Source organism: Dendropsophus ebraccatus, chromosome 6, assembly GCF_027789765.1.
Source record: "Dendropsophus ebraccatus isolate aDenEbr1 chromosome 6, aDenEbr1.pat, whole genome shotgun sequence".
NCBI classification, from domain to species: domain Eukaryota; kingdom Metazoa; phylum Chordata; class Amphibia; order Anura; family Hylidae; genus Dendropsophus; species Dendropsophus ebraccatus.
Window position 1 is genome coordinate 7,050,455 of NC_091459.1, and position 18,095 is coordinate 7,068,549.

General features: G+C 42.1%; 1 protein-coding gene across 1 annotated transcript in view; it reads right to left on the minus strand.

Moving 5' to 3' along the window:
• Window positions 1-529: 529 nt before the first annotated feature.
• LOC138794710 (receptor-type tyrosine-protein phosphatase beta-like) overlaps window positions 530-18,095 on the minus strand; it is a 34,865-nt gene continuing 17,299 nt past the window's right edge. Inside the window, exons 11-21 of the mRNA XM_069973538.1 lie at window positions 17,828-18,082; window positions 14,744-14,995; window positions 13,277-13,531; window positions 12,780-13,034; window positions 11,505-11,759; window positions 8,955-9,209; window positions 8,295-8,543; window positions 6,761-7,015; window positions 4,066-4,314; window positions 902-975; window positions 530-805 (exon numbers count right to left, since the gene is read on the minus strand). Coding sequence (XP_069829639.1) covers window positions 728-805; window positions 902-975; window positions 4,066-4,314; window positions 6,761-7,015; window positions 8,295-8,543; window positions 8,955-9,209; window positions 11,505-11,759; window positions 12,780-13,034; window positions 13,277-13,531; window positions 14,744-14,995; window positions 17,828-18,082 — 2,432 coding nt within the window. The 3' untranslated portion in view covers window positions 530-727. The remainder of the gene's footprint in view (window positions 806-901; window positions 976-4,065; window positions 4,315-6,760; window positions 7,016-8,294; window positions 8,544-8,954; window positions 9,210-11,504; window positions 11,760-12,779; window positions 13,035-13,276; window positions 13,532-14,743; window positions 14,996-17,827; window positions 18,083-18,095) is intronic.

Genomic DNA, 18,095 nt, shown 5'->3' on the forward strand with positions numbered 1-18,095 from the left:
TGAGTGAGTGTTCTATCTCCACCCAAAGTTTAGAATGGCCATGATGTTGGAGATCCAATACACAAGTGGCTATAGCCGCTCTATGATAGAGAGTGAAGTCCGGTATGGCAGCTCCACCCCTATGCTTTGCTTGTTGTTTTTTTTTAATAGAAGTAAATTACAAATATATTATATATATATATATATATATATATATATATATATATATATATATATATATATATATACAGTTGATTTGAAAGAAAACTATTTTTTACCCTTTTAATAGAATCTGGCACCTACAGGTAATATTTTCTGCTGCCACTATACCTCCTAACATTGGAAGGCACCTACAGCAGAGAGGACGGATGAACCAATATGTGTTACGCGAAAGCTATGCACACAACTACTAAGCAACGTTGCATAATTTACACTGGAAAAATAAATATTTAGGAGCTCAGAATTTCTTTATTCATCAATTTATAAAATTAGTTAACTTAAGTATTTTCCAAAGGATGACACAAAGAAAACTGTTTCTTACTAAAGCTATGTGAGGAAACGCAGGGCATCTCCCAAGTGTCTTTTTATTCATCCTGCATCAATATCAAACATTTATTTGTCTTCTAATGCTTTGATATAAAATTATATTTAGAGACTTTTTCATTTCTTTGGGTTTTGTTTGAAATTTTTTTTCAGTTAAACTGTTAAAACCGAAACCGATGTCCAGTGTTTTAGAGAACTATTATTTTTACGTTGCTATTTTGTTTTGTTTCCAGACAGCCGTCACGTTCTTGTTGCGGTACTGGTCTTGCAGAATACGGTTTATCTAGAACAAATCACAAAATATTGATGAGTGTCTCTTAATATAGCACCTATATTACTATATTATATTATATACACCTATATAATCCTAATAACTTACCTCATTTATGATAAGAATTTGATTATTTGCTGCAGTTGATGAGAAAGTCAGTGAAATAAAAAGGCTGTGGGCATCTACAAAAAAGGGAACAAAATGATTCGATACCAAAGTGTAAACTCTATGGGATATTGTAGTCACTTACTTTATACTATACGAATACTAGATGTCATCATGAAGTTCTACATAATACAAACTGCAGCTTTTTTATAAACTTTTATAAGTTTATTAGCCATTAGTATAGAAAAAAGAACTTCCTCCAAAAGGATTTTGGGATAGATTGTTTGAAACTTGTGTTAGAGATGAAAGATGTGATCATGACATTGGAGTAAAGAGCAAAGACTTAAAGGTAATGTATCACCTAAACTTCCTTTTACTGATAGGAGTCAGATACAAAACATTGTTCTTTAATTGTAACCTGTTTTTATTTTCTGACTGTAATTGTTTTTATTTCACTTTTTTGTACATTATTATGAGGGCTGCCATATTGCCTGGGCTGTTCTTAACAGCATTTAGTGACAGATTCATGGACATAGATGGCAATAGACAGAGTCTGTCCCCTTGAGATGAATGAGAAACATTACTGAGTGCGCTCTGTGACCTTTGGAAAGCTGATTCTACAGGGAGCTGCTATTGTCTCCTCTATCGTTACATGACGCTGCAATGCTGTACAGATCACTTAACTGCAGCCTCCTCTTATCACCACAGACAAAACAGGAAGCCTCAGCATAGTTTTAGCCTTAGTGGTGAGAATAAAAACTGCAAGATCTCAGGATTATTATATAATATAGATTGAAAATTTGGAAAAAAATGGCACAAAAAATTCTTTAAAATGATGTTTAACGTAAACAATTTTCTGATGACAAATTCCCTTTAAGGCTATGTTCACACTACGTATGAGTCCGGCCGTAGTTCGTACGCAGCTGTACATGTGCGGCTGAAAGTACGGCCGTGGGAAAAATAGACATGCGGCCAGATTGCGAACATGTGTACGAACTGCGAACATACGCCCGTAGTACAGTTCTGCTTCCCTAGCTTGTTTGGAAGCGATCTGAAGCAGGTGATTTACTTGGAAATCTTCACCCAGCCCAATAAAACTCACAGAACCTTTTGGATCTAAAAATCACGTTCAATTTGGCTGAAATAAGTTCTCCGTACGGGACCGCATGGAAATCTACGGCCGTGAGTTGGAACATTTCCGTCCTCAAACTATGGTCTTGTTCATTTTTCACGGCGCCGTATACGATCCGGCCGTAAGCTCATACGTAGTGTGCATTGTGCGGGCGTATATCAAGCGAACGCATCAACCTCAAAACTACGTGCGTATATTCGCGGTTCGCACTACGGCCGGAAAGATACGTAGTGTGAACAAAGCCTAAATGTGTTAACTACAGTAATTAGGTTTGTGAAACAGAAACTACATGACAATTGTGAACTAGTCCTGTGAGTGCTGACATTTTTTGCTTGTTAGTATGCAATGTCTTCCTTGGAGAGTTACATTGCATTTTTCAAGTGTTACCTAAAATAGTTAATATGTCTGCATCATATAGGGAAGATTCAATAAATAGTTAACCAAGTCAGAGATTGTGTGAATATCATTATGTTTCCTATGAGGGTGGGCTAGTTTCTGGATTAGAGGGGGTTAAACAAGTAAAGGGAAAAGCAATATAGTAAATTGTGGTCAAAACTGTGGAAAGGTTAGTTTGAGTGATCAGATAATGAACCACTTTGAGGTAGCTATGGGCATGGGTCTATGGGGATGCTACAGTCAACCATAATTATAATGGGAAATCAACCAGGTAGGAAAGTGGTCGATAAAAGTGGGGTCAAGACTATGTGGTCAGAGATGGTGGCTATTTGGACATTATGGGGAAAGTGAATGTTTTTCCCCCTCTACTAACCGACCTAAACCTGACATTTCCGTCTCTGTTTCTGTCACTGCCATAACGTCTAAGCAGCTCTCTTGGGGTTATGCTAAACACTTCATTTGCAACTTATCATCATTATATCCAGATCGATCCTTTCCTTATAGTTGAAACTGCTAAAACTCTCACTGTCGCTTTGATTCATTGTCCATCCTAAATGTATCAGCCAGGCTCATCTTTCTATTCATTACATTGACGCCTCCCTACTCGCCCTGTGCCAGTCATTACACCGCTTACCCCTCAAATTCAGAATACAACGCAAACTCCTCACACTCACCCACAAAACCCTCCACAATGCTGCACCTCCCTACATCTCCTCCCTCATCTCTGTCTACCATCCCACACAATCTCTATGTTCTTCTAACAATCTCAAACTAAAATTCTCCATAAACCAAACTTCTTATTTTTCTCATTTACACAAAGAGGTGTATCCTTTTGATGGTATGCACTAGGCGCTGACTTTCATACATACCCCCTTAGACTCACACCGCCAATTTTCAAATCAACTGGTTTTAGAAAGTTATATAGATTTGTAATTTACTTCTTTTAAAAAATCACAGGTCTTCTAGTACTTATCAGCTGCTGTATGTCCTGCAGAAGGTGGTGTATTCTCTCCTGTCTGACACAGTGCTCTCTGCTGCCACCTCTGTCCATGTCAGGAACTGTCCAGAGCAGCAGCAAATCCCCATAGAAAATCTCTCCTGCTCTAGACAGTTCCTGACATAGACAGAGGTGGCAGCAGAGAGCACTGTGTCACATTGGAGAGAATCCACCACTTCCTGCAGGACATACAGCAGCTGATAAGTACTGGATAACTTTATAAAACCAGTTGATTTGAAAATTGTGGACGTGAGTCTAAGGGGCTATGTATCAAAGTCAGCGCCTAGTGCATACTATCAAAGTCATACACCTCTTTGTGCAAATGAGAAGAATAAGAAGTTTGGATTATGGAGAATTTTAGTTTTAGATTGTTAGAAGAAATGCAGGACATACAGCAGCTGATAAGTATGGGAAGACTTGAGAGTTTTAAACAGAAGTAAATTACAAATCTATATAACTTTGTGACACCAGTTGATTTGAAAGAATTCGATTTTAGCTGGAGAACCCCTTTAATGTAGAGGTTGAGACCCAACAATCATTTATCCAAACATCCTCAAATCATAATCACATAAAGTCATCAATGAAAGCGAGTTATAAAAATGTGCAATGAAAAATAATTTATGGAATTGTCACAATACTCACTTGTTTGAACTGCGACACTCGAGCCTTCTCCTTGTATTTTGGACTCCCCAACTAGAGCTGAAACCACAACTGTGTACACATTTCCAGGAGACAACCCTTCAATTGTGTACTTTGTATTTAGCGTGGAATCGGAAGTTCCGTTGAACTGAATTTGATAAGCACTTACACCTCCATCTGGTGGAGACCAGCTTAGAGAGAAAGACGTGGTGGTGATACTCCCTGCAGCCAGGTTCTTGACTGCTCCAGGTTCTACAAAGAGAATAAAGAGAGCAATTTAATTGAAAGAAAAATGCATTGGGAGAGCAATGTCTGTACATTATACACATCTTACGGGGTGCAAAGAATTCCTATGTTATCACATCTTGGCTTCTGCTTATATACCTGTAATAACTTATTTCCTTATATTTACAGTGGGAGATTATATTGTGGGTGATTTTTTCTTTGGGCGTGCAGTTAAAGGGATACTCCGGCCCGGGGTATTTTTCAGCTATGGCCAGGAATGGGGTGGTTGACGGCGGAGGTCACTTACCTTCCCGCTTCCAGCGCCGGGTCCCGGATCGCATCGCCCGGTACACCCGTCCCACAGCCACTTCCTGGTGTGAGCTGCCGCATGAGACGTGACGTCTCAAGGCAGCTCAGCCATTCAGCGACCGAGGTGGGACTTTGCTACAGACGCTGAATGGCTGAGCTGCCTTGAGACGGTAAGTGACCTCCGCCATCCATAACCACCCCATCCCCGGACAGAGCTGAAAAATACCCCCGGGCCGGAGTACCCCTTTAAGCTGTTCTGAGTTATCTACCAGACCAGCCCTCTCAGTAAACTTTTCACACCCAAATCTGGGCCCCGATATCCAGGGCCGACTCCAGCTTTTTGTGGGCCCTCGGGCGACAGAGCCTCGGCGGGCCCCTTTGAGGAGAAAATCATGGAGAGACAGGTGAGGAAAGATTTGCAGCAAAAGAAACATGCGGCTGCTGCATATCTTTCTCCTCCTGTATCTCCTGATCTCTCCTGCATGCAGCTCCTGCTGTGTGTGTGTGGATGTGTATATATACAAGCACACACACACACAGAGCAGGAGCTGTATACAGGAGAACTAGCAGCACCAGCATGATTTTATATATATATATATATATATATATATATATAGATATATATATATATATATATATATATATAAACATGGTGAGACCCCTAGTTCTCCTATATACAGGTCCTGCAGTGATATACAGTGTATATATATATATATATATATATATATATATATATATATATATATATATATATATACACTGAACATCACTGCAGGACCTGTATATAGGAGAACTAGGGGTCTCACCATGTTTATATGATAGAGACAGAGAGACAGAGAGAGATGATAGATAGATAGTTAGATAGATAGATAGATAGATAGATAGGAGATAGATAGATAGATAGATAGATAGGAGATAGATACAGATATCTAGTTGTTTTGTGTATAGAGGTCCTGCTGTAACATATATATATATATATATATATATATATATATATATATATATATATATATATATATATATTACAGCAGGACCTCTATACACAAAACAACTAGAAACCAGCACATACAGAACACTTAGTTTGCAGAGCCTACCGTGCTGCCCTCTATCAGGTCAGGTGTCCGATCACATGACCCGTGACATCATCAAAGGTCCTACACACTCAAAGGTCCTTTCCTACTCGGCTGTAGGGAAGATTTGTGAAGGAAGACAGGTGCTCGGGGCCCCAGTATGTATCGGCGTGGCCCCTAACTGTCACATGCGGCCTCTAGGGGCCCAGTCCCCTTTGTTACTACACTTTTTTTTCTATTTTACTAACAAAAAAATGTAGTAACAAACGGGAGTGGGCCCCTAGAGGAGCTGTGGGCCCCGGCATTTGCCCTAGTTAGCCGGGTGCTGACACCGGCCCTGCCGATATCCTAAAACGGCACGGATATCTATGAATAGGTCAGTACATTGTGGACAACTAAGGATGTACTGCTGCCTGTAGATTGGGGTCCACGACTACGGACGGCACTACGGACCATGTGAGTGACACCTGTACTGTTTAGCCTGGTTATGAACGATATAGATATTGGATTACGTTTAATAATTTGTATGCGACACAAAGGTTTACAGTGCTGTAGATTCAGTGGATCTATTATCCATAAAGATACCATGGATATACTGGTTAAATGGGCGACAAGTGTGACTTGTAAGCACCGACAATCATGGTGTCCAGGGTGTAATAATATATTATTTTATATTATTACATGAATAGATTGTACATTTACATAAAACTCATTAGTAGGAGAATGGCTGAAATAATAATATACACACCGCCCTCCATGTCCTAGGTAATAATAAGGTGCAATAAATGAGCCAGAATATGTCAGAAAACCAAGTGTTGTGCTGCATAAAGATCACCCAGAAAGTGACTCCACACACGCACGAGACGTCCAGGGTCCATCGAGGAGTCACAATTTGGGTAATATTTATGCAGCACAGCACTTTGCTTTCTGTCACACTCACACAAACTCTCACATCTGAGAGCTCTGTATATTGTATCCTGTGTATCCTCAGACACAAAGTTGATACATTTACAGGTAGGTATACATTGTAGCAAACTCAGAAGAGAACAGTGTGCAATATCTTGCTAGAACTTATTTGCTCTCCACATACTTACTTGTGTAACTTGCTGCCTGTGAGGATAATCCTATTACATTTCCTCCAACAACGGCAGACACGCTGAAGGTATAATAATTCCCAGCTATAAGTTCCCCTATTGTAGCAGAGGTTGTAGTCACGGTTCTGTTAAATGTCAAATTTCCCACCATCTGGATCAGGTAAGAACCTGTTATTCCAGCAGGCAGCTCCCAGGTCAGAGATATTGAACTGGTGGTGACGTTCACTGTGTTCAAATTTCTTACTACATCCGGTCCTAAAAAGCAACACAATATTCTAATTTAATGCTTTTCAATAATGTTTCCCTACAGCTGTACTTAAAGTTTGGTGTCGGTATGGTCACTGACTGGCTGAGAAGGGCTGACACATCATGACCCAGGTCCCTGCTCAGACCAGGAAGCGGCTGGGAGACTGGGAACCGGATCGGGGGACAGCAGACCTCCAGCACTGGAGCCAACTAGGTGGGTGTATGTTGTTATGTTCAGCCACCTCCTCCCGGGCTCTTTTGAAAAAATGTCTGACACCGGTTTTTCCCTATGTCTTCACAGTATGTTATTTGTGGCTCTGTGGCCTTGTCTGAAGATTTTTATTTATAATTAAATAATAAAGTGAATATCCTGTACTACTAGTGTTGTGTGGAAGTGCATTCCTATAGCACAGAGCTTTTCTATGTCTGTTAGTGTTACGTGGTTTGTGTGTACTGTTTGCGCTCCATTTGGATTTATTAGAGGTGCCCGTTGGTCCTTGGTTCATTTCATTACAGAGCGTGCTATGGGATTTGTAATTCTGAACTCATTCCTGTCTCATTTTGACAGTCTGCGCTAGGCACAGGCTTTGATACGAACCTACTTAACTCATTCTTAACACCCACAGTTTGACCTAAAGACTCATCTCTATTGGGCTGCCCTATAACATTGCCTAAAATAGTTTCCTTACCCAACTCTCCCCCTCACCTTTTAGTTCGCAGTGTTCCCCTATGCTTAATGCACTTTGTATTTGCTCACACAGATTGGCTGGTGGTTGGCTCATCCACCTTTATGTGCACAACACTATTCTGCCTTTATAGCTAATGTGGTACCAGTATTCAAGAAGAGGTCAAAATGTGATACTAGAAACTATAGGCCTGTAAGTCTAACATCGTGGGTAAAATATTGCATGCTATACCGGACTATCTTATTGACTATGTTTTTTTGTGTGTCAACTCCACTCCTCATAGAGTATAAGCTTTTGCTAGCAGGGCCCTCACTCATCATGTTCAGTTATTATTGTGTGAGGCTATGTTCTTTATTAGTATGTGTTTTTGTGAGTTGTGGTTTTAGAGCAGGGCCTCAGCAGTTTATCTCCCTTGCTCATTAGACTGTCCTGTGGCAGCTCAGACTGAAATTAATGTACATGTTAATGTACAAATTGGAACCCAACCATAATTTAGCCAAATGTTATGTTATCACACGATTATAGCCACATAAATTTATCAATAAAAGCAAATTAAAAAGTGTGCAATTAACTATACTTTATGGAATTGTCACAATACTCACTTGTTTGAACTGCGACACTCGAGCCTTCTCCTTGTATTTTGGACTCCCCAACTAGAGCTGAAACCACAACTGTGTACACATTTCCAGGAGACAACCCTTCAATTGTGTACTTTGTATTTAGCGTGGAATCGGAAGTTCCGTTGAACTGAATTTGATAAGCACTTACACCTCCATCTGGTGGAGACCAGCTTAGAGAGAAAGAAATGGTGGTGATACTCCCTGCAGCCAGGTTCTTGACTGCTCCAGGTTCTACAAAGAGAATAAAGAGAGCAATTTAAGTGAAAGAAAAATGCATTGGGAGAGCAATGTCTGTACATTATACACATCTTACGGGGTGCAAAGAATTCCTATGCTATTACTAGTTGGCTTCTGCTTATACACATGTATAAGGGGAAGCCGGCGTCAGGCATTTTCTTCAAAAGAGTCAGGGAAGAGGTGGCCAAACATATCATGGATGGGACCCTGCTATGGCCGCTGACTAGCTGAGCGAAGGACAGTGGACCCCAGCGCTGGAGGCAGGGAGGTGGGTGCATTTTGTTGTGTTAAGCCACTTCCTCCGCGACTCTTTTAAAAGAAATGCCCGACACTGGACTTCTCCTTTAAACTACACTAACTATTTGGGGGGATGGAAATTGTACTTTTATTTTGTATCATACTTACGTGTGTATTTATAGGTCTGCGAGTTGTCCCCTATTACATTTCCTCCAACAACAGCAGAAACTAAAATGCTATAGTAATTGCCAGGTGTCAGGCCTCCGACAGTGTAGGAAGTTGTGGTAACACTTGTAGTTAATGTTATATCTCCCGAGATTTGTATCTGATAAGAATCTGCAGATCCATCTGGTTTGTCCCAACTCAGATACAGAGATGTGGTGTTAATAGTCTCTGCTAACAGGTTCTTTACTTTTGTAGGTACTAAAAATTATAAAAAATAAAAAATATACATGAAATAAGTTATGGGTATTCTCTATCTATCTACATATAATCAACTGACTTCTTTAGATGATAAATCCTTTTAAGTACCCCTTTAAAGGGAAACTATAAACAGGTTAAAAGTATCTAGCCTGCTGATATCTGCCTATAGTACACAGGGTGCTGAGAACCCAAATCCCTTCTTCCACATAAAGACAATAGAGATAATAAAGAAGGGGCACTTGCAAATCTCACATTTTGGCCCAGAGCTATAAACTTGCATTCAGAGGTCCCACACAAACCTAAAACCTCTCAGTCTATTCAATGATTTGTGAGCTAAACAGCTCAGACACAAAGGGGGACATTTACCATTGAAGCTAAAACCTGTGATTTTTTAACAGTGTATTCTTTTTTTTTTTTTTATCCAGCCGAATAGTACTTATTTAACAAATTGTAACGCCCGGAGTAGTGGATCCACTGGACCGGCACCAGCGATGGCACAAACCTCACCAGGGAGCGGAGTCTAAGGGGCCGCTGGTTTTCACCAGAGCCCGCCGCAAGGCGGGATGGACTTGCTGCGGCAGGCGACCCCCAGGTCGCTACCCCTGGCTTGGTTGCTGGTGTCGGCAGGCGAGGCGTGGCAGGAGATGGCACAGGCAATAGTCTGCAGATGAGAGAGCACGTGATAGGCTGGACACGGGAACAGGTGGAGTGACAGGGGAACAGGAACCAGGAACAGGGACTTGGGACCAGGTAACGGACAGGACTCAGGAACAGGGACTTGGGACCAGGTAACGGACAGGACACAGGAACAACAGGGAGCTGGGCCAAACGCTATGGGAAGCATGTAGAGGCTCCAACACAGGGAACAGGGCAAGCTGGGATTTATAGGGGAGTGATTAGGTGCAACTACCAATTAGGAGCGCACTGCCCCTTTAAATCTGAGACAGCCGGCGCGCGCGCGCCCTAGGAGGCGGGGACGCGCGCGCCGGCCGGCACAGCGGGAGACAGGAGCGTGGAGAGGTGAGGCGCCCCCCGGGGCCGAGGTGATAGCAGCGCCGGGTCCCCGACTATGGACACCGCCTGCTGCATGGGGCAGGAAGCGGTCGCGGCGGCGGCCCGGAACGCGGGACGCCGCCGCGGCTGTGACACAAATATTACTAAATTTGTAAGCAAAAGTAATAACAGAAAAAACTAATAAAATTGCGCAAAAAAGCTGCCACTGACCAGACGTACTGTAGGCCTGTAGCTGTTTGTGCAAAATCCCAAATTATGCTACTTTTTAGGTGAATACTCAAAACAGGCAGAATAATTGAAAAAATATTCACTCGTTAAATACTGGTCAATGAATAGAACTTAGGGGGAGATGTATCAAAGGGTGTAAAATTTAGACTGGTGCAAACTGGCCATAGCAACCAATCACAGCGCAGCTTTCCTTTCACCAGAGCTGGAAGCTGAGCTGTGATTGGTTGCTGTGGGCAGTTTGCACCAGTCTAAATTTTACACCCTTTGCTAAATTTCCCCCTTAGTCTATAAAAATGGGTGCAAAAACATATATTCACCAACATATAAATTTCCCCCAATTGTAATTCATTTTAGCCTATGTTAACACCTAATTTTCTGCCTCAAGTCAGGCTCTATCCCAGAAACCTTTGAAAAAAGGATACTGACATTTGCCCAATGTGTTGTCGTTGACTTCAATAGACAGAAAGTAATAATTTTAATAAGTCTGCCACGCCTTTCAGTCCCACCCAAACATGGTTTATGTCCAGGGAATAGACAGAAAATAGTCACAAAATGATTATGCTCTGTCTATTCAAGTCAACGGGGCTGTCAACAATTTGTCAGGCTAATGTCAGCATCCCTATTTCATAGGTTTCTGACGTATAGCCTGGCATGGTGCAGAAAACAAGGTGTGTACATAGCCTTACCTGTAGGTAAACATTATAGCAAATTCTCAGAAGAGAAGAGTGTGGAATATCTTGCTATAACTAGAGATGAGTGAACCCGCCGGATTTCTGGTTCGTATGAACCAGAACTCTTGACACCTGATTCCCGCTGTCTGCTGGCTCCATGCAGCGGGTGGATACAGCCTAAGGACCGCCTGGAAAACTGGGATACAGCCTATCCCATAGGCTGTATCCCAGTTTTCCAGGCGGTCCTCCGATTGTATCCACCCGCTGCATGAGGACTGCAGACAGCGGGAATCAGAGGCCGAGAGTTCTGGTTCATACGAACCAGAAATCCGGCGGGTTCGCTCATCTCTAGCTATAACTTATTTACTCTCCACATACTTACTTGTGTAACTTGCTGCCTGTGAGGATAATCCTATTACATTTCCTCCAACAACGGCAGACACGCTGAAGGTATAATAATTCCCAGCTATAAGTTCCCCTATTGTAGCAGAGGTTGTAGTCACGGTTCTGTTAAATGTCGAATTTCCCACCATCTGGATCAGGTAAGAATCTGCTTTTCCAGCAGGCAGCTCCCAGGTCAGAGATATTGAACTGGTGGTGACATTCACTATATTCAAATTTCTGACTACATCCGGTCCTAAAAAGCAACACAATATTCTAATTTAATGCTTTTCGACAAGGTTTCCTGGAAACTATTCACCTACCACAGCTCTTAAAGAGAATGTATAGTCTAGATTTTATTTGATTGATTAGAGACAGATAATATAACACATTCTTTTTTCTAATCTGTTTCTATTTTCTGACTTTAGCTTATTTATTTTTTCAGTTTTTGTACCTCTTCTGCCTGTTTGTTTGACCATCCCTACTTGTTTGTCTGCAATCTGTGTTGGCACGCAGTCGCCCAATTTTCCGCAGCCGCCTAGGGCTGATTGTGGCAAGTAGGCATAGACAGTAGGGGGGGGAAGTGCAGCTTTCACTGTCAGTGTCTTTCCCGTCCCTGCCTTTGCCAAGTGAATCACTATTCATAACAGTTTGGTTTGTGAAGTTTGTGAATTTTGCTGTAAACTTGTCGCCAAAACATCTTTTTTAGGCAAAAAAAGATCATTATCAAAGGGAACCTGTCACCCCTCGGGTCAGGGTAAAGGCCACCCGACCCCCCGCTAGAGCCCCGGATACTCGCCAAGTCCCGCTCCTGGAGCTGGTCCCGGGACAGAGATATCCTTGTCGGAAGCCCGGCGCGCACTCGCTGCATAGATGGGTCCAATGTCCATAGAGAATCAATGGAGCTGTCATTCTCTATGGGTGTCAGACTCATCTCTACAGCAAGGATATCCGACAAGGATATTTTTGCCCTGGACCGGCTCCAGGAGCAGGACTTGGCAAGATAGGGTAAGTATCTGGGGCTCTAGCGGGGATCTGACGACCTTCACCCCGACACGGGGGGGGGGGTGACAGGTTCCCTTTAATTATGTTATTTTTAACAATCAACAATTTTATTTATTTTCATTTTTCTATGTATATTATAACACAAGAACACTATTGCCAAAAATCATTGGGATGGGAAGGGAGATTAATTAAATTTAGCTACATCCACTAAATTCGACTACACAGTATTTGGGGGGATGGAAATTGTACTTTTATTTTGTATCATACTTACGTGTGTATTTATATGTCTGCGAGTTGTCCCCTATTACATTTCCTCCAACAACAGCAGAGACTAAAATGCTATAGTAATTGCCAGGTGTCAGGCCTCCGACAGTGTAGGAAGTTGTGGTAACACTTGTAGTTAATGTTATATCTCCCAAGATTTGTATCTGATAAGAATCTGCAGATCCTTCTGGTTTGTCCCAACTCAGATACAGAGATGTGGTGTTAATAGTCTCTGCTAACAGGTTCTTTACTTTTGTAGGTTCTGGAAAATGATAAAAATATACATGAAATAATTTATGGGTATTCTCTATCTATCTACATATAATTTACTGACTGCTTTACATGACTTTTAAGACTGTGTTCACTCATAATATTTTGGTCAGTATTTCAGCCAGTAGTTTTAGCCAAAACCAGGAACAAACGGCTGTTGTTTCCATTGACTTCAAATTCTCAGAAGAAAAGATTGTGATTGTGCTATAACTTATTTGCTCTCCACATACTTACTTGTGTAACTTGCTGCCTGTGAGGATAATCCTATTACATTTCCTCCAACAACGGCAGACACGCTGAAGGTATAATAATTCCCAGCTATAAGGTCTCTAATCGTAGCAGAGGTTGTAGTCACGGTTCTGTTAAATGTCGAATTTCCCACCATCTGGATCAGGTAATAATCTGTTTTTCCAGCAGGCAGCTCCCAGGTCAGAGATATTGAATTGGTGGTGACGTTCACTGTGTTCAAATTTCTGACTACATCCGGTCCTAAAAAAAAAACACAAAACAATGTTCTAATTAATGCTTTTTAACAATGTTTCCTGGAAACTATTCACCTACCACTGCTCTTAAAGAGAATATATAGTCTAGATCAGACGTGTCAAACTCAGGCCCTCCAGCTGGTTTAAAACTACAATTCCCATCATGCCTGGACAGCCAAAGCTAAAGCTTTGGCTGTCAAGGCATGATGGGACTTGTAGTTTTACAACAGCTCAAAGGCCTGAGTTTGACATCCCTGGCCTAGAATTTATTTGATTGATTATAGCCACATAATAAAACATTTTATTTTCTAATCAGTTTTTTTTATTTCAGTTTTTGTACATTGCTATTGTACATTGTTGCATTTAGTGACATGCTTTACAGCAGGCCTTATGGACATACACGGCAATAGACAGACTCTGTCCCCTTGAGATGAATGTGTAACATTACTGAGCGTGCTCTGTGACCTTTGAAGAGGTCATTCCACAGGGAGCTGCTATTGTCTTATACTGGTGCTATGTATCTACTGGTGTCACAGGTAATAGGCTGTATCCCTGTTTTCTAGGTGGTACTCGGGCTGTCTTCACCTTCCCCACGGAACAGGAAGGCAGCAAGAGTCAAGTGCCAATGGTTCGGGTTCGTACAAACCTGTTAGATCATCTCTAGTCACTATCTCACTGAAGAGCAAAAACCTAGAAACTAATTCCCTTAAACACTATAAATATTTGTACATTTTAAGCCATAAATTATGACTACACAAACCAGAAAAAAAAATTAAGTCACATTTTTTTACATAACAGCTGTACTGCCAGAAAAACCACCAAAAGGCAGGAAAACGTCTGGCAGTTTTTTGGGTGTTTCTTTTTTTTGACATTTTCAGTTTAAGCATATGTTCACACAATGTATGAACAACGGCCGTTGACTTGCTCAGCACTCAAAAAACAACAGCCGTTGAATTGAGTGTCAAACAATGGCCGTTTTTGACATGTCAGTTATTTCCACAACCATTGCGGACAACGTCCATTGTATGCATTGACTGTAAAACAACACATTTTTCTATGACAAGAACGGCCGTTGTTTTAAGTGAAAACAACAGCTGTTCTTGTCATATAAAATACATTGTGTGAACATAGCCTGAAAGAACACAAAATCCGTGTGTGAGAGGATCCTTAAAGTTTCTATTCCTGAAAGTTATCGCCGGTTTATTCCTCACAAACTCACTTGTGAACATAGTTATTGGTGAGGTTTCTCCATTGATGTTTCCTCCAACAATAGCAGTAACTAGGAATGTATAATCATTTCCAGGTATCAGGTCTCTCACAGTGTAGGAAGTTGTATCCACAAGTATTATCGTTGAATTTCCCAATATCTGGATCAAGTAAGAATCTGCATTTCCATTTGGTTTTTCCCAATTAACAGATATAGAATTAGTGGTGATGTCTCCTGTCTTTAGATTTCTGACTATATCGGGTTCTGAAAGAATAGATAATGACTGTGTATAATAAGTTATAATAATTTCCAACACTGTTTGGGAGATTTATCAAGCAGTCTTACGGTAACAATGTCCTGTGTAGCCCATAGCAACCAAACATAGAAAAGAGGTAACAGCATCCAGAAAAGGTGTCATAGATTCATAGAAACTTTTTATTCCATCATGGTATCCATAAATAAGCAACAATTCACCAGCTTTTTCTCTGAGCTTGAGAGAAACTCGGCGGTTGAAATGTCGTTTGCCAATACAGCTTGAGAAAGGTCGAAGGTAGATCGAAACATTGCACATATGTTTGCATATCTCTACTTATTTGAGTAATTGTGCTTACATGTTTTGCACTAAAATACCTGACAATGATGACTAAAGGCCCTATTCCACCAACAGATCTGACGACAGATTATCTGCCAAAGATTTGAAGCTGAACCCAGGAGTGGATTTGAAAAGAGGAGAAATCCAGTCTTTCCTTTATGACCTGTTCTCTGATTATAGTCTGTTCCTGGGTTTGGCTTCAAATCTTTGGCAGATAATCTGTCGTCAGATCTGTTGGTGGAATAGGTCCTTAAGGGTCCTATTTCACGGGCCGAGTAGGGCCCGATCAACGATGTAAACGAAGCTGATGCTGCCGCGCGGGACCGGGAGAAGGAAAAGACCTACGACTGGACAGGTAATGTATGATGTTTGTGAAATCGTCGGTCACCTGCTGTGCACCGCTATTCCACATAGCCATGCGTGGGTGGTGACCGATGATTTAAAGTTTGAACCTAAATGAACGATCAGCTGATGACACGATCATTGACTGATCGTTCTCTCCATTTCACGGAGAATAACTCCCGTCAGGGTGACTTTTTATTTTTTAAGTGCTGCGGTGAGGTGGAGGCTAAAAGAAATAATGCACTCCACAGTTCCAGCGCTGATGTTGATTACTGCTGCTCTGGTCCACTGGTCCCCACCCATTTCCTGGTTGGAGAGGGGACCCCGTTACAGCCGATGACTGGCTCGGCGTGTCTGACATGACACATCTTGGGTCTCATCTCTAACCAGAAAGCGGCGGGGGACCAGGGGACCAGAGCACAGGTACATGGAATCAGCCTTGGAGCTGGGGAGTTGGGTGCATGTTATTTCTTTCAGCCTCCCCTTCCCCGGCACCTTTACAAAAAATTTAATAATTACTAAATCACTAGTTATTTACAAATATTAGAATATCAAGGACTTTTTCACACGCAAAAAAGCCCTTATTTGCCAATGGATGAAGAAAAAAAAACACTGTTACCAAAAATCATTGGAATGGGAATGAATTAACTTCGACTTTAAGGGGTAAATTCACACCGGCATATCCGCAGCAGATTTAACGCTGCAAACTTGCAGCTAAATCTGCAGCGGATCCCTCCCCTGTGAATTCCAATGTGATTACATACTGGCTGCAGGATTGTCATCCCATTGCCAGTATGTAAGTGCCGGCCCCATTAACCCCCGCCGCTCCAGATAATATATTACCGCCACCACGATCTGGTCGCGTCTGAGGCTCCCGACTCCCGGAGGTCCCACACAGCCAATCAGTGCACGGCCCCGTCACAGTCACTGATTGGCTGCGCGCGACCTCCGGGAGCCTCAGAAGCAATCGTGGTGCCAGTAAGCAGCCGGAAGCAATCGAGTGTCGAGGCGGGATCAGCGCCATTACGGCGCTGACCCCGGACGCAGTGACATGTGTGGATCGCTTTTCCGGGACAACGTCCCAGAGGAGCGAATCTCCCCACTAGACAACAGGGGTCGGCTGCATCAAGTAATCGGATGCAGCTGTCAACTTTGACAGCTGCATCCGATTACTTTATTAGCGGGCACAGCGATCTGACCGTGCCCGCTAATAGCTAATAGCTTGTAGCCCGGAACCACGGCGGTTCAGAGCGCGGCCGCCGCACGGCCCTGCTCTGAACACATGAAGGCGGCTCTGGACGTACGGGTAAGTCCAGGGTCGCCTAAGGGTTAAAGAGGACCTGATGGTACATTCTCTGTAAGCAAGTTGTAAATTTTTATGTTGCACAAACCATGTCCCCGCAAAATGAATCTGTAGTGTATTTACCTTTATTTAAAACTGTGGTAACATGATCATTTAACAAGATGTTCTACGTAAGTAGTCGCCATACTTACGCCATGATAAATTGTAGAGTGCAATTTCTTCTCTTTCCCACTGGGTGGCACATGGTGCTATTCACATTGCCAATAATTTAGCTTGATGTCAACTGCATATTGCTATCAGCTTCTTGGGCCATTGTTGCAGTGAAAATTGCATTGATCTCAATGCACTACAGCCGGAAATAATTGACATGTCAATTATTTTCACAGTCATCTTAAAAAACGGCCGTTGTGTGCAGTGACTTCAATACAACACATTTTTTAAGACAAGAATGGCTGTTGTTTTAACTGCAAACAACAGCCGTTCTTGTCATAAGAAATATGCTGTGTGAACATAGCCTTATTCTTTTTAAGGGGAACGATCAACAGCAGGGCTGAGGAGGATGGTGTGTCTCTTACCTTTCTTCTCGGCGCTATTCCCGTGCTGTTTGCATTGTAATCCTCCTTTAGGAGCACCCAGAGCACAAACTTTTGCTCTAGGGGGCGGAGAAGTGTTCCGGACCGAGGATTACACTGCTAACAACACAGGAATGGCGCAGAGGAGGAAGGTATGTCTCTAACCTTGCCCCCATGCACAATAGGGGGTTATCAGCAGATTAGAGTTGTCTAACCTGCTGATAGTTTTCCTTTAAGAATTAGATTTATCTTTGCTGGCTGGAATAACTTTTTTTAATCCTACTTACGTGTGTAACCAGATACTAGTGAGTAGTCCCCTGTTACATTTCCTCCAACAACAGCAGAGACCTGAAATATATAGTTATTTCCAGGTGTCAATCCTCCAGCAGTGTAGAAAGTTGTATTGATGTTCGTAATTAATGGTACATCTCCAAAGATTTGTAGCAGATAAGAATCAGCATATCCTTCTGGTTTGTCCCAGCCCAGAAATACTGATGAGGTGTTAATAGTCTTTATGAAAAAGGACCTTACTTTTTCAGGAACTGGGGGGTAAAA